General features: G+C 32.4%; 1 protein-coding gene across 1 annotated transcript in view; it reads right to left on the bottom strand.

The window, feature by feature from the left end:
* LOC129229654 (collagen alpha-5(IV) chain-like) overlaps nt 1-18,888 on the bottom strand; it is a 128,793-nt gene extending 109,905 nt beyond the window's left edge. The window contains exon 1 of the mRNA XM_054864012.1: nt 18,730-18,888. Within this exon, the coding sequence (XP_054719987.1) occupies nt 18,730-18,798 (69 nt within the window). The 5' untranslated portion in view covers nt 18,799-18,888. The remainder of the gene's footprint in view (nt 1-18,729) is intronic.
* Nucleotides 18,889-22,341: the final 3,453 nt, after the last annotated feature.

Raw genomic sequence — 22,341 nt, 5'->3', positions numbered from 1 at the left:
ACAAATGGGAAATGGTTCGTACACGAATATTTATTAATTTTTTTAACTTACTTTGTGGTATTTTAATAGTTTGAAAAATATTCCAAAAAGAAATAAATGAAAAATTAACGAAAGTGAAGCACCAATTTTCAGAACGAAATACAGTAAATGGGAAATTTAAAGCTAGGATTGAGCTCATTTATTGTGAGGATACTCAAAGCACAAAAGTAAAAAATTTACGTTTTTTCGATAGTTACCAAGAAATATAGTAAATTTTGCACCGTTATTGTAGAATTAAAAGTTGACCAACAAAAACACAAGACAAGGCACAAAAAAAAAAAAAAAAAAAAAAAAAAAAAAAAAAAAAAAAAAACACCACACAGAGACAGGGATTAAACGCAGCAAGGCAATTATAGGGAGAAATTCTTCCGACGTAAGTGAGACTATTTTCCCCAATGCAAGCACTGATTTTTTAGCATCAGGTGCTTGCAATTGACTTAGGAACACCAAATTGTTTCAAATATACCTTTTTGAACATTAAAAAAAATTTTTTTGGAAAAAAAGGTATCTGTTTAATACAAAAAGAAAAACATTACACTGTAAAAAAATTCCGAAACGTTACTGGGTATTCCCAATTAACGTTTCGCGATTTCACAGTTTTCATCCATTTCCCCGTAAAATCAAGTATTTTTGCAAAAAAGTTTCCTGAATTTCTGCAAATACAGTCGAACCCGCTTAATGGAATAGCCATTTTGCCACGAAAAAATATTCTAATAAGCGGGATATTCCAATAACCGGGATCTAAATAACACATTACATAGGTTTGGTGCATTGAAATTGTATTACATTAAGCGGGATATTCTTTAAAACGATATTCTAATAAGCGGGCTTGACTGTAGCACGAATGCAGACTCTTGTGAAAACTAGTTTTAGCTACCAGTTTAGATCGACAGAGCGTATTTATTGAGTGAATCGGCTTTAGTTTGAGTATGTGCCCGTCCAGATTGACTAAGATCCAAATGAGAGCGATTAGTCTCTGGATAGATGATAGTCTCTGGATAATTCTTGCTTGCAGTTCTCTCTTAGCTTTGGTCATGGTTGCTTAAATGATTTCTTGGTAAATCAAGTAGGTTCTAGTCAATTACATTAAATCTACCTAATTTTCTTGAAGGCCCCGAGACTTGACTTCCTTTATCAGGGGAGATTTCCCAACTTTTGAGAAAGTTTCAAGGATAATTGAATCGATTATTTCAGAAAGGGCATAAGTCTAACTAATGCAACTTTTCAGGAATCAATAACAAGTGATTATTTCATTCAGAAATGAACTAAATTCTACGAAATTTTTTTTGACTAATCTAGTCACAAGTAGGATCATTACCTCGCCTTAAATTACGTTTCGTTTCGTCACTGAAATTAATTAAATTTTTTTTTTTTATAATTTGAACTTATGTCCTTTCTGCAACAAATATCTGAAAGACTAGCTTACAGTGATGAAAATGTAAATCAAGAGAGACAGATTTGTTTCAAACTGATTTATGAAAATAAAAAATAATATTTTAAAGTAATAAAAATAATTAGTGAAGTCCGTATTCATAAATTCATTATCTTAAGAAAATAAATTGCGTATTTTCCTTTTTCTCTCGTCTTGTTTTAGTGAAATAATAAAGTCTGGCGTAAAAAAAGAAAAGTAACAAATTGAGATTAAAAGCAAGGTTTTACATGTGTATAAAACTATATTCATATTCATTCATCAAATACATCCTTCATGGAAATCTTTTTTTTTCTATCCTTCTCTTGTCTAGTTTTGTGTACCAAGTTCGATGTACATATTAGTATGACAATGTTCAAAATTGCACTTAATAATCATCTTGATATTTGTTATTTCTTCCAACAATATGAAAATTTTCCCTTTATACTCAATATTGGCAAAGGTAGTTCAGCCGACAAGCGTTACTTTGCAATATACTTTTGAAAACCGTCAATAAAATAGCTAGCCTGAAACCATTCCTTTGATGTTCTTTCGAATATTTACACATCATTAATGTTGATAATTGAAAACATTTGTCACCCAGTAGAATTTTTTTCTAAAATCGCAATTTGGGAGATAAGTCCTCTTAAAGAATGAAGGGCATCTGTTTAAGCAGTTACAGCACGATGAATCTTGATGAAATTTCAGGATTTCACTTATAAGCAATTGGATTTCACATGGTTATAATCTGTCATATCTATTGAACATTCGTTTTACTGTCCCAAGATCCTGGTCGCAAAGGATAAACGAATGTCTTCTCAGAGGAAAGTCATCAGCAATCTTGTTAAATTTCTTCAGTGTTATTTCTAGAAAAATTCTCATGCAGTGTTGTTCTTAGTTTGACCAGGGCACATCTCACTGAAAGCATACAGTTTTTTCGCATTTCCTAGTGTGATGTTATTAAAACTCTTGACAAATTAGCGAATTTCATTCGGATTCCGTAGTTTCGAATCCCCCACCCCAAACTGACGAATCTACCATTACCGAAATTATGTTAGATGGAAGGAGTTATTTCTTTTTACTTCACTAGGGGCTCTGCCCTCTGCTCGCTATCGCTCACCAACCCCCGAAGGTTGCTTCGCAATCTTATTTGATTCGCAGATTTAAATCGTCAATTAGAAAGAAACAGATTAAACACCCATTATGAGTTAGATCAAAAAGCACCCCTTCCCCGGGTTTCAAAATAACTTGTGCCAACTTGCAGAGCCGTAAGGGCTAAGGGGCTCCTGAGCATTGGAAAACTGCAGTTTTGTACGTTTGAAAAGTCGCTTTCATATTCGTGGTCTGTAGTTATATATTTTGCTCTTTAGCTCGGGGCTTGAATTGAGTTGAGCATAAGATTTTCCGTTAAAATCGATACCCTTAAAATTTGTGAATAAGAAAGAAGAAATATGCGAATCGAAAAGACGTAACTATGGAAACGCCAAATAAAACATCAACAATTTTAATGAAGATGAGATTATTGGAACTTGATTTTTAATGGCTTGTAACTTTTTTTCCTTTGGAGATAGCTTATTTTTTCGACCATAGGTCGAGTTAGATCTGGAGTAAAAAAAGCTGCTCTTTCCAGTGATGTCAAAAAGAAAACTGTGGGGCGATTCCTTCGCTTTTTACTGATAGATTTAATGAAGGAAGTAGTGTCTAAATTTTAGCAAAGCCTAAAAAAGTTCGAGCTAAAAACGCAAATAACTCCCGCCGTATTTAAGTTAGAGCATTGAAATAAATTGTGTAGAATGCGGAAAAAAATCTACCCTTTCCAACGGTATATAATATTAATGAGTGCAAGTAATTTTTTCACCCCTTTAATAGGCAATAATAAGCAATTTACGCGAAATTTGAGCATAAAAAAATTAATTACAAAAATCTAATTCGAATTTAAAAAAATAAAACCCCAGGTGCACACTCCCGGGGCTCAAAGTAATTTTGTACAAAATTTCAAGATTGTAGGTGCTATGGGGTCTCCTGGACGCATGTCCGCTACAGACATCCGCAGACAGACAAATTCATTCTCTCAAACAGATGGAAAAAAAAGTTTCAGTAAGTTTTAAATGTTTTAGCAGAAAAATTTAAATTTAAACGCTACTCTTTTCTCCATATATGTAAGCGTATGACGTAGGAAAAACTTATCATGGAACTGAATTTTGCAATGAAATTCTTACAAAATAAAAGTATCAATCCCAGTAAATGAACATAGTATTAGTAATCTGAAAACAATGTACAAATGAATTTGTACATTACCGGTAATGTACAAATGAACGGGAATGTACAAATGAATTTGTACATTACCGTATATTGATGAACTTTAGTTTGTGCTGATAGTATTGAAACCACACTACTTTATTTTGTAAAGAAATTATTTCATTTTTGAATTGTTGCCAAGAAATAATAATAAAAATTTAGATTGAAAATTAAGTTTAAGTCTTGTAATCATTTATGTAAAAATTATAGCCGTTTGCAACTACTTCTTTTCTATAAAACTTAAAATGTCATGAACTTACGGAACAAAATCTATCAATAAATGCCTTACCCTGGTCAATGTTAAGTCTACATAAAATTAATTTTAGTTTTTATCAATTTTTTTTGCTATTTCTTTTAAAACAAATCTAAAACTATGTTCGGAGCTACAGAAAATTTCTATATTTTTTGATGAAAAAAAAAAGAGTACAATAAAATAAAATAATAATTACAGGGTTCTTTTAAAGGAAAAAAAACTTAAAATAGCGTCGAGGGTGCTAAAACATTAAAGAAATTCTAGTTATTCAAGAAATACATTTAAATAACAGAATAAAAATTCTGCTTTTGTGCATGTACCCCGCTCCCCTCCTCCACACCTTTCTTTTTTTCAAAAGTTCATTCAAAGCAAATCTGCTTGTTGGATTAGAATTTACTTAATAGACTCTACAAATGTTAATCCTTGAACCGTTCCAACTTGAACAAAATATTATTCAAATCAAGAAATGAAACATGGGAGTAATGCAGACAAACACTCGAGTCAAAATAGTTAAATAAATAAAAATATCACTCGAGTCAAAATAGTTAAATAAATAAAAATATGTAAAATAAACAAACAAATAAGTAAAATCAAGTTTCGTTCAAACTGGATTATTCACTAAACGGTTAAGGGTGGATTTTTCATTTATATATTTAGTTAATAATTTAATTCATTTTTGACTTTCTTTTTCATTTTTAGCAATAATTTCGCGATTAGCTAAGCTCTGGTTCATTTCATTAATGCAAAAGCATGAGTTAAAAAGTGATTCTAAACGTTAAACAAAAGTTCTGAAAAGACAATGTCTAGAATGAGAGTTTTTCGTAATATAGAAAGCAACATAAAAATCAGTTACCGAAAAATGCATACTAATAATTCTAGCAGTAGGCCCTCTCTGTCATTTTTAATGCTCCACAGCCTGCAAATTTATTGTTTCCCCTTTTACACCAATGCTAATATATTTAAAATCTATTTTCCCACTCTGTATTAAAATTTAATAATTTAAAGTGTGCCATTATTTTCTGCAGCAGCTGGTGCATTCAAACTATTTCTTACAAATGCAATTTTTCGTATGTAAGTCAGACCAGGGACGTGCACAGAAATTTTGGGGTCCATCACAAATGACTTTTACGGACCCTCCACCATGTTGTTTACCCCTACGCACCTACATGTTTTTCACCATTCATTTCAAAAATCTCGGGCCCCCTTCAGGATCAGGCATGGCCCAACAAGTGTACCTCCCCCTCACTGCGCACGCCCCTGAGTCAGACGAAATGTGCTCTTAAGCACCTTTTGAACAAACATTGCAATAGCAAAAAAAAAAAAAAAAAAGAATTTTGGGCAGAATACTGTTACGTTTGGAAAAATAAATATTCATTTAATTCTTGTGGTATTTAGTTACTGCAGAATAGTAAACGTTTATTACCCGCTGCACTAAGCTAGAGTTTATCTTCAACACTATAGTGCGGTTTGAAAGTGGTATATTAGAAAGTACTGAGACACTGTCATTTTTTTGTTTTCAAACGAAATCATGTTGTTCGAACTTATACAGCTCTTGCTATTTGCATTTTACTTTTAAGGAGGAAATTTCACAGGTGTCTATCAAGTTTTAGATCAAAGCTTTCTATGCAGCTCAAACAATGTTTTGTAGTTTTCTAAGAGAGGAAAAAAACAGAAAAAAAAACAGCTGACTTACTCCAAAGAACAACGAGCTCTTTTGTTGCAACTAAAGGTAAAAGTTGTTCGGAGAGCCAAATAGCTTTTTTTAACATTTTGAAGGAAGCCAGATGTTTTTAATAAATGGTTAGAAAGTTCAGTTCAATGAATCCGTGATCTCTGTTGATTTATGTTTTACTTCTATGTGGACGGCAACAGTAGCTACTAGACTCAAAAGCGTCTTAGATGTTTAACGCAAGATTTTTTTTTCTCTTAAGAAAGTTATTTTTTATCACTTGTATCAGGTTGTTTTTATGGATTAAATTTCATAAATTCGAAGTAATTAAAGTTGCATGAAAGCAATGATGTCATTAGTAATAATTGCACTCGCATTGAATTATTGTCCATTGTTTACAGAAAATACTGTTACTTTTTGTCGTCATTTCTTTTTTCGTAAACAAATATTTTATTAATTGCTGTAAACATTATGAATGTGTTTATAAAATATAACAGGAGCTGATAAAACATATCGGTATATGGTAAAATATCAAAGGAAGAACTGTGGTAACATATCAAGGTACAAAGAGACATTTTGCAAATAAATACAAGATTCTACATTTTCTACTGCAGTTAAAGAGCTTTTGAAAACGCTTAATAACTTCATTTTAGGATACACTCAAACTAAAAAAATAAAATAAAATACCTTAATCAAAAAAATTCCCTCCCCAAAATTATCGAAACATTAAACTTTATTTTATAAGAGTCGTTTTAATGTGATTTAAAGAAACAAAAGTACGAAAAAAAATTGTTTTAAAGTTAGTGACATCATAAACCTTATCTATACCCGACTAAGAATTCAGGAAAAGGAAAAAGAGTGTCCGCGGCATTATCTCATTATCGCTGAGGATTTTCTAGAATTTGAATCTAACCAACTTCAAGTAAAATATTGAATATTAATCCTTTTGAGCTGATGTACTATATGAGCAAGTGTCGAGCACCGCGTATTTTAAAATCGGAGATTCCTGAAGCAGACTAAGTCGTTTTTGGCTTCATTGACTGAGATAATGTTTTATTTATTTTGTAAAGAGTAATGTATAAAATCTTAACCAGGTTTGTGACAAACAGTTAGTAGAGATTTAATAGCAAACATTTTCATGGGAATTAAAAATAAATTCATAGGAAAAGAACTATGCTGCCTAATAATCGATTAACTAATTTTTTCAAAAAGGAAAATGTCGATTGCCACAACATGGGCGAAAGAGAAAAACAAATCTAAAATTAATTTAAATTTAATGTAATAAAATTACATTAAAGAGCGAAGTAGTGAACGAAACAAAAGCTTTGTCCTTAGTCCTTATCTCAAACATAAGTAACACAAGTACTTCGGAGAAACTATCCTATCAAAAAGAAATGAGAAATGTAGGGATATTTAATTACAAAGAAGACTGACATGGACAATCGTGAAGATGTCATGCACTAAAACATTTTACATTAAAGCAAAAAGACCCGATTACGATTGCAAGGGGTCCCAGGACAAGAAAAATCGAGGCCCCTTCTTTCACTACGTATTACATAAATGCTTAGCAAGAAAAATTAAACGTTTAAATCTAACCTCAATAGAACCTTCAGAACAGCGATTTTCAATCGGTGGTCCGACAGATCGGCACCAGTTCGCAGAAAAATTTGACCGGTCCTCAGAGATTTAGCGGTCTACGCTAAAAAAAAAAAAAAAAGTGTGTGTGGGGGGGGGCGTTTGAAAAAAAACATAATGATGATAATATCTTACGCGACATCCTTTTACGCGAATTTTGAGATACATTTTCTTAATTTTCTATGATTTTTCAGCTGTGCTTTTTATTTATGCATATTTTTTGCAATAATTAGTTATCTAAACATTGCAATATTCATGTAACGGTTCTTGGGGAAAAGAAAAGAAAAGAAACATTTCTGGTCTGCGAATTGTTTTAAAAAGTTTTTACAGGTGCTCGAGTCAAAAAAGGTTTAGAAACGCTGCTTTAAAAGCACTAATTTTTTACTCTTACATTTCGTTAACAATAATAATACTCGTATGTCGTATCTTTTGTTTTCGTCACCTGTAACTGAAATGCTTGAAAAAATAAAAAGATTTAAGCGAAAAATAAATCGAGCCTCTGAGGTCAGGAGCATCTTATATAATTAAAAACTAAGCGTAGGTATCAATGTATGTATGTATGTATATATATGTCCAAGTTACTGCTCCCGAACGCCAGTGAACTGATTATCGAACCAGGTATCGATAGATTCGTAATTTTTCCACTTTTATCTTTGGCTATTTAACATAATCCCCCGGTAATAATTAGCGGAGATATCAATTAAAAACGAGATTAATTAGGATACTTAGATTTCGACATAAAATCCCTATTTTTTGAAGGCTTTCCTCCATTCAAATTATTATTCAGTGCTTCGTCTCAACTTTCCGTAACAATGCTTTTATTAAAATTTGTAGCGTGAAGAAAATTATTGAGAAAAAGATCTGTTGCCATTTTTTTTCTCGAATATGAACAAATAAAATTATGCGTTTTGTTTTGAGGCTTTTCCTGTAGTTGCGTGATTTAAAACGTTTCCTTTTTGGTTATTTTTCCGCAATCTGTCGCAAAATTTTACTGATTATTATTTTTTCTTTTTGTTCAAGCCTGATTGTAGAACACGCGTCACTTGACATAACTTTTATTTTCGGGGTGGACCATGCAAAGCCGGGTGACGCTGCTAGTATCAGTTTAAAAGCTTGAAATAAGAATTTGAGCTCTGAACTTTAATTTTGAAAAAGATCTGGAAAAGATTTGTTTACACGGGACGCCTCATATTGTGAGGTATCACAAAATAACGTTAAAAACACGTATTTGCATTTCATAAAGCAACTCTATGCGCTTTAAAAGAATAATTAATTTTTCGTTCACCAACGAGTCTATATGACTCTGTTTGAGGCATTTTTGACACCAAATCACCTGATCATTTGAAGATGACCTTGAGCTACTGAACCTATACAGTATCGCTTTCATCTTAACCTTACCTTCTTCATTCTCTTTTTTGAAGAAAAATAAATTTGCTTTGCCTCATATTGCGTACTATAAAAGCAGAGCCATCCTTAACAAATGCGGGTCCCGATTAGAGAATTCTGGCGGAGCCCTTTACAGAATGATTTAATTTGAAACACAGAGAAAGAATGAGGAATGAACTTAAAAAACGTCAGGCAAGGTTAACACTGAAAAATTTTTGATACGCAATTTAGTGCTTTGACAAAAAAAGTTATATACCCAGTGCTACAAGACAGAAAACGAAATTTTAAACTGTCTTTGGTACCGTAAGCAATGGGACAGAGAGGTCATTCGTTCTCCCTCGAAAATTTTAGAAATTGAAGTCTTGAAACTCAGTTTTAGTCAGGGCCGTAATTTAGCCAAAATAAAGGTATAAGTGATTTCACGATTTTTATATGAATATAACCGAAAGTTGATTATGTTTATATTGTCACAATATTTCGCGAGGCTTATGTCTCTTCGATTATGATGGGATCGCGAAAATTAAGATGTTGCGAAAATAAGTTTTTACGGTATTTTGCTCAATATTGTGCTCTATCCCATAATGTGTGCTTTTCCAACCTGATTTTCATTCTTAAAAACATGCGTTAATTATACTTCAAAATAAATACACTACATCTAAATAAATAATTAGGGGGCGGGGGGGGGAGCACCTCGATGCGTTTTTTCGAAAGTTCGATTTTGTTCTTTTTCTAATTCAGTTTTGAGCTCATTTTTCAAATAAATTCGATATTACAGGGGAATAATACTTCATCGCATTTTTAAATTTTAAATCATTCGAAAGCTTGAAATTTTTTGAATAAAATGAAGTTTGTCTGAAGTTTCTACGAGCAATAGGAGCGCTACGAGAAATCCGGAGTTCGAGGTTTACTTCAAGCAAGTCAAGTGATTTTAAAAGATTGAGCTCAAGAATAAAATTAAAAATCAAAGATGAATGAAATTCATTTTCGCTTAAAGTTAAAAAAGTACTTTATTCCACTGTGATACAAGCCCTTCTGTATTAATAAATTTGAAAAAAAATGAAGTATTTTCGCTGCAGAATAAAAGTCATCTTTTTTTATTTTTTCAGTTTTGATGGTTTCTTTATGTACAGCATTAAAATAAAGCATGCCTAACAAACGCATTAGCAATGTTTTTTTATAAAATGTTAAATTCCGGAAAAATTTACCATTTTGCTTTTTAAGCTAAAAAATGATTAAAACTTTTGCAAGACTTCCACTTATCTCTGTAAGCAACAGAATTTGTTCCTTTTTTCTTTTCTATTATCTTACTTTTATACATTTAATAAAATATAGTTGAAATATTCCTAAATTAAGACGTTCTTTAATTCTGTGGTATCGTTTTATTACTGCTGTTTCTAATTTATAATGTTAATACTTTTTTCTTCAAATATTAAAATCATTTTTAATTTAATTCCAGGAACAAATGTTCACTTTATCCTTCGTTTAAAGTTTATATAGTTTACGGTTTGGGGCATGATTTATTATTAATTGAATGTACTAATTTCAAACATTATATTTTCTTATGATCGAATTGTTCTAATGAATATAAATTCGAAAAAAATAATTTTTTTTTGATATTCCCAAACCTAAAAGTTATAGGTACACCGGTGCATGTTTACGCATGGGGCATGTTTACGCAGTGCCTTTTTTTCAAAACGAATTATAACTGGAGAGCCAACAGTCATAACAGATTGCTGCTACTCCCTAGCAAATATTTTCAAAAGATTTTGAGCTTTAGTTGAGCTTCAGTCCAGCTTGCAAAAAGAATAATTTGTTTTTTACCAAGTTGAGTAAATTTTGTGTGGAACGTTTTGAAGCTTATTATGAACAAATTATACTTAGTTAGAAAAAAAAACAAGTATATAAAAATTAGCAGAATTTTATCCTTTTTTGAGAATTGTATTTGTATGAACTGAAATGTTATTAAATTTTTTTGACCTTTATGACCGCTCTTACTGAGTCTTACTTAAATGTGCCCCTGACACTTTTTTCGCTCCAAACTGTCTCAAACATTTTTAGTATTTTCCAGCTATTTAGATTTGAAAATTATCATTTAATTTTTAATTAAGTTACACATTCATATTTCAGAGCTTACAATCATATAGTGCTGTCTTCATGCCTTGCATAAAAAAGTAGAAAATTCATTGAAAAATCCGCGTAAACGTGCCCCGATCTACCTTACTAATTTTAGCCAGAGGTAAAATTTCTACTTTCATTGGTAGTAAAATCGTGGAAGTAATGAGACGGGAGTGACGTCGTGAGTGGAGAGCATTGGACGACAGTTTAGAAATTTCTCGAAAAATTTGAAGCCGAAAATAATGCTTTAAACTCAATATCAAGCGTACATGATTATATGCAATCATGATTTTGCTTTCTTTTGAATTTTTCTCGCAAAAAATAGTTTGTGACGAAATAGAGACTTAGCAACAGTTCGTAAGTGACGAATTTTCAATGTTGCCAAATACATGTTGAGATCTGGAAAAATAATATTAGAGAACGCATAAAACAGTAGTTACCTTGCAAGCGAACCAAATTACTTTTTAATTTTCTACCACGGGCAAGGCCGTATGGGAACTGTGTGCTAGTCTTCTTTACTAATAATAAAGCTGAAAGTCTCTCTGTCCGGAGGATGTCTGGATGTCTGTAGGATATCTGTAGGATGTCTGTAGGATGTCTGTGACGCGCATAGCGCCTAGACCGTTCGGTCGATTTTCATGAAATTTGGCACAAAGTTAGTATGTAGCATGGGGGTGTGCACCTCGAAGCGATTTTTCGAAAATTCGATTTTGTTCTTTTTCTATTCCAATTTTAAGAAAAAAATAACATAAGATGGACGAATAAATTACGAAATTATCATAACGTGGAACCGTAACATGGGCACAAGCCAATTGGCGAGATACGAAATTATCATAACGTGGAACCTTAACGTGGGCACAAGCCAATTGGCGAGAAAATTCACTACACATCATTTGTAAATATACAGGCGAACCAAAAGACCTTTTAATTTGCTATTACGGGCGAAGCCGTGCGGGTACCACTAGTCTTTACTAATAATAAAGCTGAAAGTCTCTCTGTCCGGAGGATGTCTGGATGTCTGGATGTCTGTAGGATGTCTGTAGGATATCTGTAGGATGTCTGTAGGATGTCTGTGACGCGCATATCGCCTAAACCGCTCGGCCGATTTTCATGAAATTTGGCACAAAGTTAGTATGTAGCATGGGGGTGTGCACCTCGAAGCGATTTTTCAAAAATTCGATGTGGTTCTTTTTCTATTCCAATTTTAAGAAAAAAAAATATCATAAATTACGAAATTATCATAACGTGGAACTGTAACGTCGGTACAAGCCAATTGGCGAGAACATTCACCATACATTATTTGTAAATATACAAGCGAACCAAAATAGCTTTAATTTTTCTATTACGGGCGAAGCCGTGCGGGTGTCACTAGTAGAAAATAAAATAGTGAAAGCCTGCCTAGTGTTTGAAGCTTGCACGCGTTTTACTCAAAATTTAGATGAGTTCATTTTCATCACCTTTCTTATCACTGCCTTAATTTTAGTTTTATATTTCTTTACATTTCTACTTTTGCGCAGTACTTAAATTTAATTTTAATAGATGTAGAAGATAATGACCAAAAATGTGAAAGTGAAAAACCTTCCAAATATTAAAAACACTTTAATTTTCATTTGAGTATAATAACAGATTTTTTTTAAAAAATACTACTTACTTTTCATAATGCACTCAAAAGGACAAAATAACTTTTCTGGGTCCAAGCACATTATTTAAGTATTTCTGTAGTTTTCAACCATTTCAAGAAAATGACTCCACAAACGAGGAAAAGTGAGACTCAAGTCAGGTTAAGAATTTTCTTATCATCGTTTAACTTTATGTCATAAATTTGAGTGTGGAAACATGAAATTTTTTTTGGTAAAATTAAGTTTGAAATGACTTGAGCCGCACTTTTCCTCGTTTGTGGTGTCATTTTCTTGGAATAATTGAAAACTACAGGAAGACTAAAATAATGTCCTTCCTGACCCAAAAGGGTTCTTTTGTTCTTTTGAGTGCATTATGAAAAGTGCGTAGTATTTAAAAAGAAATTCTGTTATTTTATTCTTTTTAGTGTTAATGTATATCAGAAATAGAATAACGTTACCATCATGAAATTCCGCCTCTTTTTTTCATTTAAATGCTTCATACTAAAGGGAATAAAAACTACATGCGTGCAACTTTAAGCATTTGGCACTAAAAATTAATTCTTGTTTCCCTCTGGGATTTGTTTGTGTGCTAAATTAATTAGAACCATTTAAATATTAAAAGTTTGCGAAACTAATTCATATTTTATTACATACAAGTTACTCGTGATAAAGATCCTAATATATGTCTTTACTTAGCCCCGTTTTCGATTATTGGCATAGACGAGGATAAAAATCCTAAGAAAGCAATTATAGTGGATAAATTTCCTGCTTGCTCCAGAGAAGACTTGATTCAAAATTTTTACTATGAATATTATTAATATATTGCTGTTGTAAGGCAACAAAATTTGCAACAATGGGTTTTATAGTCAAACATTTAAGGGGAAATTACATGAAATTTGCTGTTTTCCATCCTAACCGAAATAATAATTTTATTTTAGAATTGAATTTTTTAGTGTTAAGTACCTTAAGATTAAGTAAATCGTTTAATGAAATCCCGAAGTCTCTAAGTGGTCTAGTTGCTGAGATATAAGCAAAAGCAGGCTTCAGATTTTTTCGTGACAATCAAACCAAGTATAACAAAAGTGTTTAATAAAAACAGCTTAGTTTTTAAAATAAAAATGTTGTTATTTCTGAAACAAGATCTATCAGAAAAGTATAGCATAAGTTTTACAATGTTTTTGTTGTTTTATACATTTTTAAAATAACATGAATTTACATGAAAATTAAAATACTATAAAAAGTTGTGCATGCGCATGAAATACTTTTATGTGATATTTCTTAATGGGTGTTTTACTCAAATGCAGATACTTTCACCAAATAAATAAATTAGCATTTTATCTAAAAGTTTTGACTGTATTTTGTTTTCAGCATAATACAACCAATAAGTCTATGCTCAGTAAAATACATTATTAAATTAACTTAAATAGTTTATTCTCAATAATGAATAACGTATTGCAAGATGCATTAGTAGCATTTCAAATTTAATGATCAAGCATTATTATCTATTCCCACTGGGTGGTCTTTTTTTTGAATTTGGTACAGTCAAGTGTTCATACTTGGGACAGTATCCTAACATGGGATATTTTTCCAAATTTAGTTTCGAGGACTGGTACACCTGTTAGTATTTTGCCAGAAAAAAAATGATGTTACAGAATAAATGAATAGTTATCTTATGATGCTATGTGAGTTGACCTTTGATATATCTGCTTTATGGGTTATTTTTATTATTTTGAAAATTTCGAAAACATAAGCGATTTTTAAGTATGGAAATAATTTTGATTACCTACGCTAACTGAGCAGCATTATAGTTTGAATTTGTTTTGCAATTCACCTCGGCTATTTACCTGAGCCTTATATAGACGAATTCATTTCCAAGTTGATTCCAAGAAATTCAGTTGAACGTATTTATTCATAAATTTGAGAAATTGCAAATGTGCTCCAAATTTGGGACACTGCTCCAAGTTAGGATGGTAAGTCATAAAAAGTGTCTATAAGGATTATTGAGGAAAAAAAGTGCATAATTGTAATAACAAAAACGTATAGAGACAAAATTTTATAAATTGAGGGCTATTCTGATGACAATAAATGTGTCATACCGTACCAAAACAGAACAGTTGTTATTGTTAAAAAATTTGAATCTATTGATCAGCAAAAGACATTTTTCCAAAATATTACATATATTAGTTCTACTAATAGAAATGAGTCTCAAAGTATAGATGAGGCTATTTTTTTTTGTCGTGAATTTCACGTATTATGATGGAATGAAAATCTATGTGAAAAGATGTAAAACAATTATCATGGAGAGCTAAAAATATGTAAATAATTGTTTGGGTTCACCAATTGCTTTTATGCTTCCAAATATAAAGGGGAAAGCAGAAATATTACACTTAAAAGAATTAAGAAGGCTGGGGAGACATTCAATGTTTTCAGGGGCAAGTGTACATTCTAAAAACATTGAAAGTTCACAAGATTATATTATTTCTATCTAATGATATGTTTTTATTTATTGGGTTGTAAAATAAACTTCTTTAAATGATTAGTTGTTGTTCCAAACTATTATATATTGGTGAATACACGAAAGAAATATCGAAATGTTAAGTGTCCCAAGTTAGGGAGAGGGATCGTTAACTTGGGAAAATTAACTTTTTTTTGTTTTATTTTTCAAGGGACATATCTACACATTCTTATACCTTGTTCTGAGGAGAAGTGCTAAAGCATATCCTAAAAATAGAATACTTCGTTCGAATGGAAAACATATGATTAATATGTTACTAAAGGTAAAAGTTCAAAATTGTTCCAAGTATGGACACTTGACTGTACTGAAACGTTTTTTGATAATACTTTTGATTGATCATGTATTTTGTTGAGGACGCATTAATTGACAAGAGATTATGCCGTATTCAACCCTTTGAAGTGTACAACAAAAGTCAAAAAATGATAAGAGTTACGGAAAAAAATGGATACTAATTTTAATTATGCACGCAAATGGAAAAGCATTTACTTCTTTAAATATATTTTAAGATAGAATTTAGCGTCGCATTGGTAAAATGAATAGATTTTATTGATTGTATTGGACTTGGTATAAAATCAGTTAATTTCCCCTTTGTTTTTGCTTTTGTTTGAGTTTCACAATGGAAGAAAGTCGCGGCTTATTCGTATAACATTTTGTCAAGTTAAAAGTCCTTTTCTTGAATTGATACCCATTTTTACGTCTATTTCACAACTTCCTTAATACAATTTTTAAAACAAACTCCAAATTGTATATTTTTCCGAGTTGTACGCTTCGTATATTTTATAGGGTAAATAAGTTCTTAGCGCAGTCTTTAAGGAAATGTTTTTCTTAAGAATCCATTTTTTATTCTATTTTTAGAACTACTTTATCCAGTTAAACTTTTTCAAAATCTCTTGATATTAATAGCATTTGTGTGAGAATTTTTTTAAAAGACTTTATATGTCAGAGTCTAAGTTTGCAAACATTAAGATGATTTTTTTGCCCATAGTAATATAGGAGTGACATCTAGACTTAAAACTGAATACAAGAAGTTCATCTGGAACTAAAAGAGCCCACTTTTCCGTATGTTAACATTGATTTTCTAATGCCAGGTCTATCTCTCTCCCTCTTTCTCTCTCGATTGTCTTGCTCCAAATCATTTTAAATGTATCGTTTCAAACTTTAAAAGAATGATTTGTAACTAGTAAAGTGAAAAGGAAACAATCAAATTAATATGAAAGTTGAAGATCCTACATCAAAAATTGAGAATTTCTTCAGTAACGATTCTAGATTAACTTCCAGTGGATTTCAGGTCATTGCGTATACCTGGTAACAAGAGGGATGATCAATTGGCGAAACAAGGATGCAAACTTACACAGTCCCCCTCCCCCTCTCTTGTTCTTCCTTGCGACAAAATTTTCCCCCATCATTGTTAAGGGGTCAAATAATTTAAAAAAAGGAATTCATGGGCTTCGGATGCTTTGGGAACGTGTGGTCCAACCTTCTCCACCAGAGGTGCCCTGGACTAAAATTTTTGAGAGGGGAGAAATTCTTAATTTTCCGAGTAAAATTCAAATTTTACCGGATGATAAACTAAGAATCTGCACACATATCATACAATCATGACATCGAATGAGATAAAACATCAGGCATCATTAAAAAATTTAAAAAATAATATAAATGCTGCAATTTTTTCTCCAAATTTGCCGAATAAGGAAATTTTGGGGAGGTCACAGTGACTTCCCATGATTTCATTGGGAAACCCCTGTTTTCCACTTCTATGACTAGATTTTCATGACAAGTTTCTTCTGCTAACTTTACAATAATTAATGGACTTAGCTAACTACTGAGTCATCTCCATCGTATAGGCATAACTGACATACCTGATTGCTCCCTGTGCTCTTCGGGGGAGACAGTGAAATTTTTACATTTAACAATTCGTTCTTCTGTGACCAACAATTTTTCAATCATGCTACTAATTGACTACTAATTTTCAAAGTCAACTTAGTATTAAGGTGAGAGAAGAGAAATGGTCCACTTCTCACAATTCAGTTACTTTGACTGTGACAGTTGTGATCGAAGTCACATCACTGTATGTAACTTTTCCGTAGCTCTTGTGCTATCAACTAGGTTATAATTTTGAAATTGTGTCAGTCTTACACACTTGGGCAGAAAAATATGAAAAATCTTCAAGGCTTTTTCCTATGAATACTTTTGGCTCACCTCCCTTATTTTAAGAATGTTTTTGAACATTTTTTAAAAATTATCGCCTATTTCAGAAATTGACACAGAGAACTGCCGACTTTTAAGCCACGTTGACAGTCTTGGTATCTTAGCTCATAGACACGTCAGAACTGTTATAAACTATCTTATCCAGGAGAAAAGTTTTGATTTCGCCTCTTCGCCCAGCTTGGCGACTATAAGCTCAGTTCCGATTCAGGGGCTCGGATTTGTTTTAACATTGCGTACAATCAGTGGCATATCCTGCCAAGGCCGACGAGAGGCTATATCAAACTAGTCGGCAATTAGGGGCCTGTCCTTTGAGGGGGCCCAGATCAGAACCGTTGTGGTATAAGTTTGATAAGTTTTCTGGTGGAGGGAGCCCCGGTGTCCAAACTAACAAGCGGCCCGCTCTGGCTCTCGGCAGTCCTGTATCCAGGCACTCGGGGCAAGGGCCCAGGATTTCTTCTCCCGAAATTCGACACTCCTTGCAAATAAGTATAGAAGATTCTATGTCTTTTTGTTAGAAAATTCAATGAAAATCGCAGACAAGTGATACATAGGAAAAAAAAGCACAAAGAATTTTTGTACGAAAAATCAAAATTCATGAAAAAGTTAAATTAAAACATTACTTATGCGAAAAGAAAATATTTTCCCAGAAAAACATTACTGGAACGGTTCTCTGGAACCAAGGTACAACTGATATACTTATTAGGGTGGAGGGAAAAACACAAAGTTCAAAAGAGCTGGATCAGCTGGATGCGGAAAAGGTGTGTACTCATATCGCTAGAAAGTAAAATTTAGGCGCAATCAGATATAGAAAAATCTCATTACAACGAACTTCTAGGGACAGAAAGTTCTGTTCTATGTAGGAGAATTTCGTTGTACCGGAAACCAATAAATTTGATTGTACTTAAAGCGGGACTGAACATTTCTTTCATTATTAATTAAATTTTGCATTGGTTATTATTGTAATTAGATTTTGCTGTAATATATTTTGGCTTCGAAGACAGCTCGAACAAAATTTTAATTTCGAAAGGGAGAGGGGGAATGACTCTTTACATAACATTTCGTTCAAGGGGCCGGAACAGCTAAGTCCTAAAAGGTAGAGCTTTTCTACCGCTTTAAAAGTGCATAAGATTAGAGTTATTAGGTGATGCCTTTTGCCACCGGCAGCTCACTAAACATTGTTGTTATTTGTACAAAATATCGTTTTCTTGCCAATATTTTCTGGTTCTTTCTAAACCTCACCATCATTTATGGTGCAAAACTATTTCTATATTAAAGAAAAAACTTTTTATAAATTAATTTATCACTCATGGGTTCACTCTAAATTATTATGTAAAAAAAAAACATAACTGGATTTAAAAAAAAAAAAAAAAAACAATAAATTTCTATCAAAAAAATATATTAGTTATTTTTTCAAATTTTATTTGGGCAAATGTTTTTTTTTTTTTTTGAAAACTGTGATATTTTTGAACACTAATAACTGAAGAAAATAATTTAGAAAATATTAATATTTTGTTACAGAATTCTTAGAATGACCGGGAGGGGGGAAGAAAAAAAACTGAGATTCAAAAGAAAAATGCTACTTACGGCAGCTTCGGAACATTCCAGGTAAAACCACTGCAACAAACAAAAGACAATAATCCATCTCCAAATCATGTTCCAATCTCCCCCTTATCAGGGGATCAAAAGTCCCCAACTATCCGCACACGTGACCTGATCCGCGGCTCACTTAAAAAACTTTTCCATCCGCACCGCTCTTCTACTGACCCTCAATAATCGGAACTAGCCGTCAAAGAAAACTTTCATTGGAGGAAAGTTCGGTGTATACCTCCGCCGGCCGGTAAATAGTGCGCTTTTTACAGAGAGGATTCCATCTCCCTGCCGAATCTTTTTCTCTTTTCATTCATCAAAGCTCCGAAACGCTGCGATTTGGAGCATTTTCATTTGAGTCCATTGTTGATTCTTGGGTGATAAATTGCTGTCAGAAATAGGGGAAGTTTCGCGTGGTGTAATTTTTTGAAGATTTTTTCTTTTAAGCGATCGCTTCTGAACCCTGCAATCTTTTTCGTGTTGCCCTTGGAGATTATCAGCGGGAAATTAAAATGGAGCTCAAACTTTGATCTTATATATTTATTCTATTTTCTGTTTTAGTAAGGAGAATAAACTGCACCTGATAATTTTTCTGCTAGACTTAGCATTATTAAATCAAGTCTTCCAATTTGTAACCTTGATTTTTGAAGACTTAGAAAATTTTTCATTCTTTAATAAATTATTTTTATAGTAATCTATTTCTTTTTGTCTGAAAAATGTTTTAAATCTTGTTTATCGGTATCGCTTCCTCCACTCTCTCCTCTCGCTTTTCATCCTTAATCTTTCTTTTATTCTTTTCTTTCTCTCTCTTTGTTCTATCACTCCTTATAAATCGTTTTTGTACCTTTTAACCAGGAGCGCCCCGAACGCTCAAACTTAAATGTTTGGGAGGGCAAAAATCCTCATTTTGATTAATGGAACTCCGAATCTGGTCGAATGATGATAATTTTGCTGAATCGCCAGAGAAAATTGCCGAATAAAGAAATTTGGAATGTCACAGTGGCCTCCCATCAGGACATCCTGCATTTCACGTGTTCTCATTGGCTAAATCTCACCCCATATTTTCATTATAAATACCATGTCCTTTCAGTGCTATGATGTTACTTCAATATTTTACACTTAGAGCATGAGCTAATAAAATGGAAGGAACAAATCCAATCATTTGCTTAGCAAAAGCTGAGACAAAAACCCCAAGTCTCGTGACTCAACAGCGGAGAATGGTTGACACGTTTTGCGTGAAACTAGCGAAAAAAACCTTATTTCTTTCGATGCTTTGCTTTAAAATAAATCACGTGACTTGAGATCTTTGCTTTTCGAATGAAATTTTTTCACTCCCTCCATTTTATCTCTTCTCAATGACTTTACCCTACTTCTATTTTCTTCTGAGAGTTTTCGATTGATGAAAGCCTATACGCCGCCTTGAAGTGTTTATTTGCTCTAATTTGACTATTAGTGCATTCTTTATACGGCACACTGACCAGTCAGTAAAACTTAAGCTCAATTTCATTTTAAAAAATTCAAAGCATCGTTAAAAACTAGCATTCGACGCATGACAGTAAAAACTTTTTAATTGATGAATGTTAAGTGATTTTTTGAAAAAATGGGATAGAGCTTCTACGGTTTTGCGTCACGTGCTTTGGGGCGTTGAAATGAAAAGAAAAAGTGTACTGACTCTGTGATTGAACAACCCAACAAGTGGACAAGCACAGCGCTTTCCAGATGTTTTCCTTTTGGAATTGTAAAGAAGAAATTCAGGGGAATGTAGGGCAAAGTGAAATAGTTAGGGTAAGTTACCTATTTCAAAATAAACAAATTGTAACTTTTTTTTGAAATTTACAGTACGTAAAGGAAGATAAATGTGTTTTGTAATAAAGCTTGCAATGAGACATTAAAAAAAAATTAGCAGTAAATTTGTACCTTCAAGTAAAAAATTGGAAAAAATTCACTTTGTCCTGAGTATGGGGCAAAATGAATAATAAACAGCTTTCCAATGGAAGAATTTTTATTTGATTTGTAAACTATTTTTCATTGAATGAATAAAAAAAAACAAAATCTCGCAAGTATGAATAAATGATCAGACAATAAAGACATAAATAAATTGAGTAGTTAGTATTATAAGATAAATAAATGAGTGAATAAAATAGTGAGTGCGTAAGAAAATAAGTGAATAAGTACATGAAGGAATGTAAATGAATTATTTAATAACTAATACGTAGAAAGTGATTTAATGAATGACTAAATAAAGTTACTGAAATGAACCGTTTTACTTTGCCCATGCACGTTGATTGCTCATTTTAATCTAGTTATGCTAAATACATCATTCCAGTTTTTATTCCCAATCTCTCTGCTGCATGTATTTAGTGCTAACTAAGAACACTCTCGATAAACTCTCCTTTCGAACAAAATTTTTTTTTTCAAAATCGGTCCATCCGTTTAGACACTTGAGTGCCACAAACAAATACACACACACACACAAACACACGTGAAACTTATAACCCCCTTCCTTTGTGTGTCGGGGGCTAAAAGCACAAAATGAAATTTCATAGTTTTTAACTTCTATATGCAAAAAAACCCATTGCAGTTGAAGCGATAAGAATAATTGATGAATAAAAATTAATGAAAGTAAAAGTTTCATTAAAACATAGTTCAAAAACTTTGTTTATGATTTGAAAAAATCGACTTTATTTTAATGAGCTGTTTGTTGAAATTCATAAAAATTTGCTCAAAATACACAAGACGCGAGATAAATTTCACACTTCACTACAATGAATAAAAACGCGATACACACGTTTCAATTAGAATGGGAGGATCCATAGACTAATAATAAGAGTAGACAGAGCTTTCCCGGACTTGCTGATGACAAAATTGGTTCATGGATACATCATGTGACTGGTGGAAGGCTTGGCGAAAACTTGGCAGCATGGTTGCTAGATGGCAGGATTATCTATAGTTTGGCACTCGACATGTATTTTAAGACGTAATGTGTTTTTATTATAATTTTTTTTCCAGGTGCAGAGATGAGTGAACTGTTTTTCTTTTAGTTATGCATTATTTTGACATTAGTAATTAGTTTTTGATCTCAGTTTTCAGTAACTTTTACTTCATTCGGAACTGCTACGTCAGCGTTGGCGTAAACGCAATGGCGTAACGTTTTGCGTTAACGCAAAAATGTACTAATCGGTATCTTAAATTGATATTGTAGGTAAAAATCTTACCGTTTGTCGATTGTTTTTGGTCGCTTGCATCTTTAATTGCTTAGCGAGTTATTGAAATTGAATAAAGAAAATGCACAATACTATCGAAACAAAAAACTCGCTATATTAACAAAATATTTACAACTTAGAATAACACATTTACAAATCGGACTCCATAAAAGATCATTCTTCCGTGTTCCATCAATTCTATTTATTTTATTTCTCGCTCGCGTTGATCGTCTGCTACGATCAACGCCCGCTGTTGCTAGGATATCCACCAGTCACATGATTTGGTTTATGAGCAGCAAAAGGGTTGCCATAGCTCGGTCCACTCTTATTATTAGTCTATGGGAGGATCGTAAGCAAATTTTAGCTGTTGCCACAACGTACTTACAGAAATGAAAGAGATTAAAAA

This window comes from Uloborus diversus, chromosome 9, assembly GCF_026930045.1.
Source record: "Uloborus diversus isolate 005 chromosome 9, Udiv.v.3.1, whole genome shotgun sequence".
NCBI classification, from domain to species: Eukaryota; Metazoa; Arthropoda; class Arachnida; order Araneae; family Uloboridae; genus Uloborus; species Uloborus diversus.
This window is presented reverse-complemented; position numbering and strand designations above follow the sequence as displayed.